General features: G+C 58.3%; 1 protein-coding gene across 2 annotated transcripts; it reads right to left on the bottom strand.

Annotated features, from left to right (window-relative positions):
- Positions 1-1,470: 1,470 nt before the first annotated feature.
- On the bottom strand, positions 1,471-10,310 carry TGM5 (transglutaminase 5). Of its 2 annotated transcripts, XM_063296767.1 has the most exons (13): positions 10,109-10,309; positions 9,799-9,978; positions 7,757-7,993; positions 7,338-7,456; positions 7,041-7,169; positions 6,768-6,945; positions 5,714-5,852; positions 4,420-4,523; positions 4,088-4,327; positions 2,917-3,258; positions 2,671-2,831; positions 2,406-2,539; positions 1,471-1,657 (listed from the first exon to the last, which is right to left on the bottom strand). In XM_063296767.1, exons 1-13 carry the CDS (start codon positions 10,116-10,118, stop codon positions 1,483-1,485), a joined length of 2,148 nt encoding a protein of 715 aa, XP_063152837.1. In that variant the 5' UTR covers positions 10,119-10,309; the 3' UTR covers positions 1,471-1,482. The 2 variants fall into 2 exon arrangements, with proteins under 2 accessions (XP_063152837.1, XP_063152838.1); XM_063296768.1 differs by lacking the exon at positions 2,917-3,258 and having other exon boundaries at positions 10,109-10,310.
- Between the last annotated feature and the right edge of the window lie 1,515 nt (positions 10,311-11,825).

The raw sequence follows: 11,825 nt of genomic DNA, 5'->3' as shown, positions 1-11,825 counted from the left end.
GACCTCTCGTGGTGTAGTTATTTTTATAGCATGAGCACTTTGGTGCCATGGCGGAACACGGAAGCAGTGACTTCAGTGGCGTGTGCTTGCAGCAGTGACGAGGATGGGTGGGGGTGCGCAGGGAACCAGGGGCCCCAGACCCCCAGCTTTCTGCCCCATCTCCCAGCGCCCCCCCCCCCCCATTCTCTGTCTACCTTCTTCACGGGTAGATGAACAGATGCCTGGTGGCTGGGGGTAGCCTTCCGGGTGAGGTGGTCAGCTGTGGCCCTGGCCCAGGGGATGCAGAATGACTCCCTGCTGGCCTGTGCCCAGGGGCCATGGGGAAAAGTGCAAGCACAGACCCCCTGGGGAACTTTGGGTCTTCCCAGGTCATTCCCAGCTTTGAGGCTGCGACCCCCCCACATGCCAGCCAGCCTGCAGCTGAACCCCACATTCGTTGGCCAACACAGGCCCTCCTGCTTTTCCAACACCTCTGCCTGATTTCCAGCTTTCCCCCTGGGGCCAGTTCTGCCGTCTCTCCCCGCACCCGGTGTCCCAGGCTGCACATCTGCTTCCCTACTGTTGCCCTGATATCAGTCCGGGCTCCTCCAGGAGCTCTGGGCGCCACTGTGGGCTAAGTGAGGCCTGTTCCTGGACAGGAATGGCTGCACCCTGCTTTGGGGGGCTGCCCTTGCTAGGCAGCTCCTTGTGGAAGGTGTTGCGAGGCGGCTGAGGGAGGGCCTGGAGAGCACGATCCAGGCGTGGGCTTGGCCTTCTGCAGCACCGACGGGGGAGGGTCCACGGGAATGGCTGCTCTTGCCCGCAACACTCTGGCAGGTTGGCAACTGCTCCGTGTGCCTCACCCACTCCATCGGCAGCAGCCTGGGCACCTGAAGACCTCAGTCCCCGTCCCTCGAGCCCCACGGGGTGAGTGGGCGTCTCCTACCCCCAGAGACAGGCTCCTTCGAGGTACGTTTATTGGGGCCCACCTAGATTATAATTTTATTTCTGTGGTTCTTTTGATGTTTGATGTGCTGTAACCTGCTGGGAGCCTTTTGAGTGGGGCGGGGTGTAAAACCTGGAATAAACGCAGTCACTGCCTGAGGCGTGGCCTTGCCTTGCTAAGCCCACCTTCAGCACCTGCGCCGTCCTCCCCCTCCCCACCGCCCAGTATAATGTGTGTTCCTCGTCTTCCCTCACTTGGGGGCCTCCCTCCCCCCACCCTGGAGAGGATTGCTCCCTTCCCATCTCCCACACATCGCATTGCCCCCAAGCTGGAATTTCTCCTGAAGATGCTAAAGCCCCAGAAGCGGGGGGGGGGGGGGTGTCCCCCCTCCCCCCCCTTTTCACACGGATTCTGTGCTGAGGTCCTGGAGAAGCTGCTGCTGATACCAAGAAAGGACCCTGCCGGGTGCAACAGTTGATTTATTAAGGGCGTTGAGGGAGGGAGGGGGCAAGACGAGGCAGCCCATGGGATATGTGGCCCTTCCGCCGCTGCTGCTGCTACAGCAGCCACCTGGTCCTCCCCCCCCCTTCGGCCACCTGCAGCTGCTTGTGTCCTTTCAGTGGGGGAAAGAGGCTGCTGCTGAGGCTGACGTGCAGCTGTCTTGGCCCGCTTTTGTAGGGCATCAGCTGGAGTGTGATGCTGGCCTTCTGCCGGGCAGCCAGGAAGCCCAACCTGGGGGAGGCAAAGGTAGGGGCTTGGTATGGGTCTCCACCTTCCTGTGGAGGGAGCCACCTCCTGAGCCTGCAACCCCACCCCCCCATCCCCATCCCAGGTATTTGCTCCTACCAGGAGATTGGGAGGGCCACTCTCAAACGCCAGAGCATCGCCTCCCTCTGGGGTACTTCCCCCCCAGGACCTTCCAAAGCACAAAACAGATGGGCCAAGGGAGCAGAGGAGGAGCAGGAGCCTGGGGGGCCTCTGGTGCCCTGCCCCTACAAGAGGGAAAGGGCCCCGCCTGCTGTCTGGTGTGTCCGCCGGGTTAGTGGGTGGTCCTGGCAGGGAGCCATGCTGTCTGCTCTTCCCCTGCCAGCCTCCAGGGAGAGGCTTCACGGGGAGAGGACTCTCCGTTTCCTTCCCAGCTCTGCCACTCCTTTCCTGGCGAAGCTTCACGTGCGCCCTGGGCGGTGTGGTGTTCTCATCCTCCGGGGAGATGGCCAGGGAAGTCCAGGAGGCACTGCTGGTCCCAGGCTTGAAAGATGGACACACCCCTTCCGCGCACTCCCACCCTGGGATTAGCAGCGCTGACAGGCTGCAGGAAGGGGAGAGGGGCCCCTCCACAAAGCCTCACTTGGGTGCCAGGCAAGCTGTCCTGGGCACTCTGGTGGCTCTTGCCTGGAGGGGGTTGGTCCCCCTACACCACGCAGAGCTGCAGCAGCCCAGCCAGCTCCCACCCAGTTCAGCCCTACCCTACCCCACTCACTCTATCTGAGCTTGGCCTCTCACCAGGCCACCCCCTTCCACGGTCAGGAGGCTGTCACTGACAGGCTCGGCCAGAGGGTTAGCGAACTCCACCCGGAACTGGAAGGCCTGGTTCAGCACCACTGGGGCCAGCATCTGCACCGTGGTGGGGGATGAGAAAGTCAGGCGCAGCAGGGCCTTGCCCACCTCCAGCCCAGCTCCCACACCGGCTGCATGCTCTAATGGGAGTGGGGGGAAGGGAATCAGCCTGCAGGGAAGTTGCTTACGTGAATCACGAGGGGGGGGCTGGCCACCGTGATGGTCTTTTCTGCCAAAGCCTTCTGCCAGGAGGTGTTCTCCTCTCCCATGGCGACCACTCGGATCTGCTTGTCCTCCTGCAGGTGCCTGCCGTACTGCCTGTAGGAGATCTGCCAAGGGATGCGTTTTTCTGCAGAAGGAAAACCCAGCAGGTGCAGCAGCAAGATGGCTCAGGCCACTGTCCCCCCGCCCCCCGCTTCCTCACTTGGCCTTACCTTCCTTGGGGCTGAAGGAGAGGTACATGGTGTCCTGCCAGAAGGGGGGCAAGGGGTGCCCGTTATGCAGCACGGACTGGGCACTCAGGCTCAGCTTGAGGTCCTTGGAGGCAGCCTCTAAGTTGTGGGCCAGGATGGTGAGGTGGATGTCCTGACCGATCTCGGGACTCTCCACCAGCTGAAGGTGGAGAAAGGTTTGCGCCCCCGCTGGTGGTTCCTGGGCACGGCCATCACGGGGAGCAGGCAGCCGGGGCTGGGCCTCAGGGATGGGTGGTCTCACGGGGCTGAAGGGTTGGCTGAGAGCGAGGGCCTTCAGGAACACCTGGCGCTCACCCAGGGAGCCTGTGGGGGGAGAAGAGGCGAGGGGGGTGGGCCAGCGCAGCAGCAGGGGCCACTTAGTCTCTGGAGCCCCCTGGGGAGAGGAGGCGGTGCTGAGCAGGGCAGCTTTGGCAGATGCCTTGAAAATGCAGACAGATTGCGAGGGCCTTCCTGGGCAGCTGCCTCTGTGCCCAAGATCACCCTGAAGCCCTTGATGGATAGGGTTTATTTCCTGCTGCATTCCAGTATGACCCTGGTCAGCTTCTAATGCCAGAAATTAATCATGTGGTTTATAACATGAGTGCTGGCAAGCTGCAGTGGCCCGTTAGCATCTTGGCCTGGGTTCTGCCCCACTGCCTCAGTTTATGGAGGCAGGGAGAGTCAAGGCGGGCCATGGGCACTGGTGGGACTGCCAGAACCTGGTCCAATGCTGGCTTTGCTGTCATGGTAAAAGAGGAAAAGCTATCTTATGCTTTAGAGGAGCTGCATTTAGGCTGGAGGATTCCCAGCCATCAGGCCAGGAGAAATTTTGACTAGGCTGGCCCCTTGGCCACGGGCCAGCTGGATGGCTCCAGGAAGCCCTGCTGAATCACCTGGTTATGTTTCAGGGTGGCTGGTAGCTATATATTAATTTTATTTATAGCCTGCCCAACTCTGTCACGATCCTGGGCAGCTTACAGTATAAAACCATTTAAAAGAAGTCAGTGCAAACTGTACAAAATGCAAAACTCTCAAAAAATTAGCCCAACTGCCACCCACTCCAGCCCAAGGCTTGGGGAAAGGGCCAGGTGTTAAGGCCTTCTTTAAATCGGGTCAGGGAGGGCTGCACAAATCCTGGGGAGCCAGCCGGTACCTTCCTGGTGCTTGTAGGTGTGGGTGATGTCTTCTCGCTCGTCGCTTCCAATGCGTTTGGTGCTGATGTAGTTCCCCACGGCGCTTGGATTCCACTGGAGTTTTTCTCTGCTTGCCCCAGAGAGCAGCCAAACCACTCGGTCTGCATTCACCATGGAGAACACAAAGGGGGTGTCGTAGCGCAGGTGGATGTCACCTTCCCGGATTGCTCTGACAGGTGCTGGGCCACAGCGGTACAGCCCTGCCAAAAGGGAGAGGAAGGGAAGGTGGGATGCTTGTCAGCCCTGCCCGAGCCAGGCCCAAAGGAGGGCAGCGCTGAGCCGTCTCGGTTACCATTGCTGGACTCCTGGGGTGTGGCATCCAAGACCTGCCAGCCGTCGTACCCAGGGGGCAGATCTCTACGCACCATCCAGCACTCGTTCCAGACATGGAAATTCCTGCCGCAGAAACAGAGATGGGGGGAATTGGGATGCGTCACAAAAGCTTTCTCAACGGGTGCAGAACATGCAGCCGGCCCCTCGTGGCCCTCCTGCAAACCCTTACGCCACAGAAGCAGCGAGAGGTGGAATGTGCTTGGCCGGCCCTGGTGGAGATTGCCTAGAAAGCTGGCAGTCCCAGCCAAGACCAGGAGCTTGGAGTGGCAGGGCTGGGAACTGAGGAAGGCCGGGCCTCGGGCGAGGGAAAGCCACGGCCAGCCAGAAGGGGCCTCTGTGAACTGGGCCTGGGGCACGTGGGGAAGCGGCTGCTTCTCAGCCCTCGCACGGAATGGCTCTCTGGAACTCCCAGCTCTTGTGGGGGCTACCAGGAGGGGGCTCGGGTGGTGGGCCTGGCCATGGCCCCTCTAGTCCATCTGTTTTGCCATTGCAGCCAACCATTGGTTTCCACGAAGCCCGTGAGTTCCAGCAATCTTCTGGATGTGGGCATGGCAGGCAGGAGTCCTTCTGATACTGCAGGGAAGGTAAAGCCACCCACATGGATCCCGTAGTTGCCTCTCCCCTTTTCTATGAATGCATCTACTCTCTTTAAGGCTTCCAATTTCCACTCTGCAAAGACATCTTTTCCTTTCTGAGCCTCCCGCTGTTCTGCTCCTCTGGAAGACCTTGCTGGCTCCTAGTAGGGTTAAAAGAGAGGAAGGAGAACTTCTCTCCAAGGTCATCTTCACTGCCTCTGTCACAGTATCATGGGTTTGCCATATACAGGTAGTCCTTGACTTACAACCATTTGTTTAGCAACTGTTCGAAGTTATGACAGTGCTGAAAAAAGTGACTTAACAACCAGTCCTCACACTTACAACCATTGTAGCAGTTGTGGCAACTGGCATGTATTTACGGTGGTTGCAGTGTCCCAGGGTCACTTGATCACCATTGATGAACTTCCCAGCCGGCTTCCGACAAAGTCAATGTGGGAAGCTGGATTCACTTAACAACCACATGATTTGCTTAATGACAGCAAAAAGGTCATAAAATCAGGCGTGACTTAACCACCTCACTTAGTGACAGAAGTTCTGGTCCCAATTGTCGTAAGTTGAGGACTACTTGTAGCCCATCTGCACAGAGGAGTTTCTCCAGACTATTTTGGCCCAGAAGCTCTCCAAGAGGTACACGGAGAAGGAGTGGCTTCATCTCACCAGATGCTGTCCTTGCTCTCCCGGGGCAGCAGCTGCCCGGTGTTGTCATAGAAGATGTCGATAACCAGGTTCCCATCCTTCTCATGTCCTGAGTCAAAGTTTGTCACCACGCGGGTTGGGATCCCAAGGCTGCGCATCGCTAGGGAGAGAGTAACTACATGCACTGTCTGGCTTGAACGTCGAAGCTCCTTCTGTCCTCCCAGCCCACTTTGTGTGCTGGTGGTGCTGTCTGCAAGGGGTTCTGCCCCTCCAATTCCTCCCCCCAGCAAGTTAACCCTGGAACGCTTTCCAACCCTCATCAGTGGCAATGGGGATTCCAAGGCTGTAGAGCTGGGGTTGGGGTCAGTGGTTCCTAAGTGAACGGGTTCACAAAATCTGAATCATGAGTTTTCTGGGTTCACACAGTCTTAAACTAATCCAATGGGCTTGGGTCACACAACACCCTAAGCGAAAATAATTAAGATTCAAACTAAGTTCAGGGTGCTGCGTGACTGACTGCTAGGACTTCCACTGACCCAATTAGGCCTAGATCAGGGTGAGATGGGATTGCCTTGATGTCGTACGAGCACCCGCACGTGGAACCGTCAGGTTGCTTCTATCTGGGGGCAGAGCACGTGCGGCAGTCGTGGGGCAGCATGTTGTGCGAGCCCAGCTTGCGTGTGTGTGGGCCTCTGCCCACCTTGCACAAAGGAGCTGCCTCAGCCCAAGAGAAGACGGAAAGCCTTTGGAAAGCGGGCCCAGATTTACTGCTGCCTTCAGAGGAGCCTTGGCAGATTAACTGTGGTCACTCACAACCCGTAAGAGTCTTAAAGGGTCCTGGGTGAGCACAACTGGCCTGTGTCACAGCACTGGAAGTGGCGAAGAGGAGGAGATTCGCTTTCTGTGGAGAATGAGACTCTCCTCCTGCGGTTTGTCCAAAGGCCTCAAGAAATTGGATTGGGGGCACTGAGGGAGGTTGGTGACCCCAGCCAGCCGCCTCTGACCGCCTGGATGGGCGGGTGAGGCATTCGAGCAGGTGGGGCTCCCCGGCAGCGGCTGCTGTGCCCAGCCCTACCTGTGCACATCACAGCTGCAAAGACCCAGCACTGCCCGTACTTGACCGGCTGCCCTCCAGAGCGTTCCCACTCCTTCAGAATGGCGATGCTGCTATTCCACTCGCTGGGGCGGGTGCCCCCAGAATAATCTTCACTCCAGTTCCCCAGGAGGACCCCAGCATCATCGTTGCTGTTGACCTGGGGAGGGAGGGAGGGAGGGAGGCAGGAGCCCCTGACTGCCCCAAACCGTCTGTTCCAGTCAGGGGCCAGGATGCCCTTGGCACAGCTCTTACCATGGCGCTCAGCACCCGACTGACATAGACTGGGCTGCTGCGCAGGGCACAGTCCTGCACTGGATGGTGGCGGCACTGCAGGTTGCTGTCCAGCAGCTTCAGGCAGATGTCAATTGTCTCCTCCTCGAACTGCAGGGGAGCAAAAGCAGCTCAGCTGGGCCAGATGGGGAAGCGTCCGGCAGTTTGGCTGCCCCCCGCCGGCCGACTCTTCCTGGGTGATGCATGAGGGGTCTCCCCACTGCCCTGCTGGGAGGGAGGGAAGGTAAGACACCATGGGGCAGGGGTACTGACTGCTACCTGATCATAGTTCCAGGGAACTGGGTGGATCCAGTTCTTGTTTCCATGGAAGATGATGCCGTGCTCGCTCAGCACGTACTCCTGCCTCCCGGCCTCGCTCTCCAGGTAGACGTCGTCATCTGTGTGGTGGAGGAAGAAGAGTGGTGGTCCTCTGCTCCTCTCCTGATAAGCTTCTCCCTACTTTTGGAGGGACCCTTCCCAGCCTTTTAGAGTCTCTCAGCTCCTGGTGGCCATGTGGACAACCACGCAGCATGCAGGGCCTGACTGGAAGAGAGTTCTGGGATGCTCATGCCTTGGAATCTCCTGGTGGTCTCCCCTCCCCTGCTGCTTAGTTCAGTCCAACATTTGAGGCAGGCTATGGCCTTGAAAAAGAGGGAGGGAGGGAGGGCCCCTTGGGGGGGGCACAGCAGCTCTGGTACCTGGACACCAAGCGTTGAAGAGCAGAATGAACTCGCCCAGCTGATAGGAGGATGACAAGTCCTGGCCAGAGTCGAAGTGGACATTCAGCTGGTACCGCCCGATGGCAGCCACTGCGGGAGCAGAGACTCTGATATCCGTGGACTGTGGGCCACCGGAGGTTGCGCTGGCTGTCCAAGCTTCACACGTGTGTGGCTGGCTCAGGCCCACTGGGAAGATGGCCTGCTCTGGCCCCGGCCCTGGGGAGGTGCAAGGGGGCATCAGCGGGGTGAGTCCAGCTTCCTTCTGTACCAGCTTTCTGGAGGAGGATGGGAAACGCTCTTTCTCTGGCTGGGTTCACATGGTGCCTGGAACCCTTTTGCTGCTCGTGTGAGTTTGGTTTACCAGCTTGTCTAAAGGCAGCCCTTGTGGCTTAGGAGCCAGTAGAAGGGGTGAGCCTAGGAACTCACTCCATGGCTGAGCAGACGAGGGCTTGGAGGGTCCTCTGAAGGGAGACCCTTTCGTGCCAGGGGACCTTTTAGCTCCACAGCCGGCGATCGGTTAGATCTGCCTTACTGGATGGGCAGCGTTCCCTTGACAGGCAGATCAAGGGAACAGCCCCTCTACCTATACCCAAGAAGTAGTCAGTGGGCCACCCAGCTGGCCTCCTGTCCTCCTTGGCTCTCAAACTGAGGCATTTCCCCCTCTTCCAAGGTGGCAGCGCTGCCACTACTGGGCTGCAATTGGAAACCAGAGATAGCCTTGATTTCAGACTTCAGTCTGAAACCTTGGCCCTGGGACATGTGATCTTGGAGATCTAAGGTGACCCACTCAGCCTCGGGTAAGCAGGGGGCCAACGTTACAGGCCCCAGCGAAAGGAAGACCCATTTCAGTTTAGCGCACAACAACAGCTGCAGAAGCAGGGCGGGGTGGGAGATCTTGACCTGATCGCTGTGGGGACCAGCGTGCAGAGCTTCCCTCCATCCGGAACCCGCAGGCTGATGTAATTCTCCAACCCGCATTTTGACAGGCTTGCCAAATGGCTCTCCGCAATCAGTATATATGTAATATAAGGCAACACCAGGGCTTACCAAACTGGAACTCAGTAAGGCTGGGAGTGGGGGGAGTGTGACAGAGAAACACTGTTTGTAGGATAGGGTGTATTCTATGATTCTATCTCTGAGAAATGCATATGAGTTACAAGCGACCACCATGTTGTCCAATCTAGTTCTGTTTAGGGCACCACACCGAAAGCCTGAATGCCTTCTAGGCCTTCGTAATCTGTCTTCCCTGAGGGAATCAGACAGGTTGGGATTCCTCTCGTGAGGTCTCCTGTCCTGCAAGGTGTGCAGGGCCGGCCTCCCTGATCCAGCCAGCCATTCCCCAGAGCTTTGGCTCACGTGAACCTTCGGCCCTCGCCTGCCTGGGCCAAAGCAGAGTCCTGCCTGTGCTCAGGCTGCTGCTTGTTGCAAATGCCAGGCAGCATCCCGTTGAGCGTGTGTGTGCTGAGCACACTTCCTCGCTCCCCCACTGTCCACACGGTCACACGTCCCAGTCAGGTAAAAGCTTTACGGCTGCCTTCTGCAACGTTCTCAGCTTGGCCATCACTGTCCTGTGGGCCTCTTGTACAGATCCCAGCCATTCAGTGCATGGAGTATGAGCCAGGAAATGGGTTCGTTCAGAAAGAAAATTTAGCCATCGCTCCCTGCTCCTGGAAGTGATGCCACCCAGGGGCACTGCCCACCTGCTGCCAATCTGAACTCAGCCTGTAAACAGCCCCCCCATGTTTCTGGTCCCTCCTGTGGGCACCCTGTCAGGGATCCAGTAAGCCTCTGTGCACCTATCAGTGGGATCAGCCTTTGTGCTGCTTGGTCTGCAGGAGGGGCCTTTGTGTGTTTGTGTGTGTGTGTGTAAAAGCGGAAGGGGGAGAGAACCAATTCACCAGAAGGATGCCCAGCAGTGAGGAGCAACTGGTACTCCCTGGGCCTGGCAGGAAAGGAGCAACTGTCTTTGGTCAGAAGACCAGCCCTGGGCTGGCTTGGGGTCCTGATCCCCCCCACCTTACCTGTCTCTGCGATCAGGTGCATGGAATCGAACCCAGGCTGGTAGTTCCCAGAGTGGAAGTGCAGGGTGAGCGTGAAGGGCTGCCCCCGCCTCACAGCCAGCTGCCCGCTGCCCGTCTCAGCTGTGTGGTGCTCCTGGGCATTCTCTGGGCTGTGCCAGTCCACGAAGGCCAGCTGCAGTCCTGCGGGGGCACAGGTGGGGAGTCTCTCTCTGAGTGCCCTAGGGCAGAGCCCAGTCCCTCTCCCCCACCCCTCTGCCGCCAGTGCTCCCTGCCCCACTGCCCCTCTCTGGCCATCCACCACGAGCCCTACCCTCTGCCATGCTGCTTCTGCGGCAAGGCTCCCCTTGTGAATGCCTGCAGGCTGCACCTGGCAGCAGCCAAAGAGGCTCCAGGCGGGGCAGCTCCTGGCCCAGCAGATTCACCTTCCTGCTCCGTCACCAACTTGCTGGCACAGCAGCACCCACCCAGAGGCCGCCTGGGTGTGGGTGCAGTTCACACTGCTGAAAAGGCATGTCAACACGCTTTGCATGAGAGAGGAAGTCAGGGGATGGGGGGGGGGTGCTGTGGATTAATAGCCGCGTGTGCCCTTCTTTCCTCCCTGCGGGGAGAGCAGATCCTGCACAGCAGCCCGATTAGGAGCTGCCCCACCACAGAAGCCCTCTACTCACAAGTTCTTGCCTGCAGCTCCCTTTCATTAGCTTTGGAAAATCATCTGCTGCCAAGGAACACTGCCCTGATTGGCCCTTGGAGCTGGTCCATCTGGCCACGATGGTCCTGCCACCTTGAGTGAGGAACAGATGAAAGTGAGTGTAAGTTAGGAAAGGGGCACATCAGCATTAAAAAAAAACTTTTAAAAGTCCCAAGTTCTTGGGGAAAACAAGCACTGCCCACCCTGTAATGTGGCACAATCTCTCCAAAATGTGAATTGTCACCCTTGGCCAGGAAAAGGCAACCAACCACTGTAGCCCCCGTTCCCTGGCCACACTCTGACCCCGGGGCCATTGGAGTGCTCCCTGTGCCACCCAGCCTGGTGGGGAGCCTGCCCCTCCCACCCACAGCCCTTCAGACTAGCTGGAAGCCCCTCCATCCTACATGCTCCGGCTCTCGGCTCTCCCCTGCTGGGAACCTGCCCTGTCCCCCCATCACCGCCCACCCTCTTGAACCCATCTTCTGGCCTGACCCTTCTGCCTTGGTCACTCCTGCTGGGGGCGGCCTGACATTCCCAGAGCAGTTAGGCAAGATTTTCTGTGCAGGGGCCTTTCACGCCCCAGGGGAGGGGGGGAGAAGACCCCCCTCAGCACAGCGAAGCCCCTGAGGGTGGCTGGGGGAGGGCGGAGAGGGCCTTCTTTTCTTTCTCGGCAGGTGTCTGCTGACCCTTGTATTTATATTTTATGCCTATTGTTTTAATTGATTACTTTTATTGTAAACCACCCAGAGTCCCTCTAGTGGAAGGAGATGGGTGGTGACAAATTTGATAAACAAACAAACAGCCCTTCTCCCCTGGAAGGAAAGCCTTTGCGGGGGCCAGACTTGCCAGCCCTGCATTTTTCAATCACTGTGATTGCTGCAAAAGTAACAATCCCCCCCAAAGCCGCTTACTCTGTGTGTGTGCGTGTGTGTTGTGTGTGCATGAGAGAGAAGGAGGGAGAATTTCTGCACAAGCAGTTTACAGCATCAGCTGGCCATCCTGGTGGCAACACGGCCTACCTGCTCAGTGATTTATCACCCATGCTGCAGCAGGCACCCTCAAGACTCCCCTGGCTGCACTCCCAGTGTCCCTCCCTGAACTCTGCTTCTTAAGCAGGGCTCTCAGACCCTGTTCTCCCACACTGGCAGTGCAAGAACCTAAGCACGTAAAAGTGGCCCTGCTGGATCAGCCCAAGGCAAGGTCCCTCCTGACCTGGCATTGTGCTTCTCCCGCCAGCCTGCAGCGGGTGGCTGCTGGCCCCAAGCCAAGCTTGTTTCTGAGGAAGGTGACAAGCAGCCCACTCCCTCCCCACCTGATCCTTGCAGACACCCCTTTTGCC

Source organism: Candoia aspera, chromosome 3 (assembly GCF_035149785.1).
Source record: "Candoia aspera isolate rCanAsp1 chromosome 3, rCanAsp1.hap2, whole genome shotgun sequence".
Lineage (NCBI taxonomy): Eukaryota > Metazoa > Chordata > Lepidosauria > Squamata > Boidae > Candoia > Candoia aspera.
The sequence above is the reverse complement of the archived record's forward strand: the minus strand, read 5'-3'. Positions and strand labels throughout refer to the sequence as shown.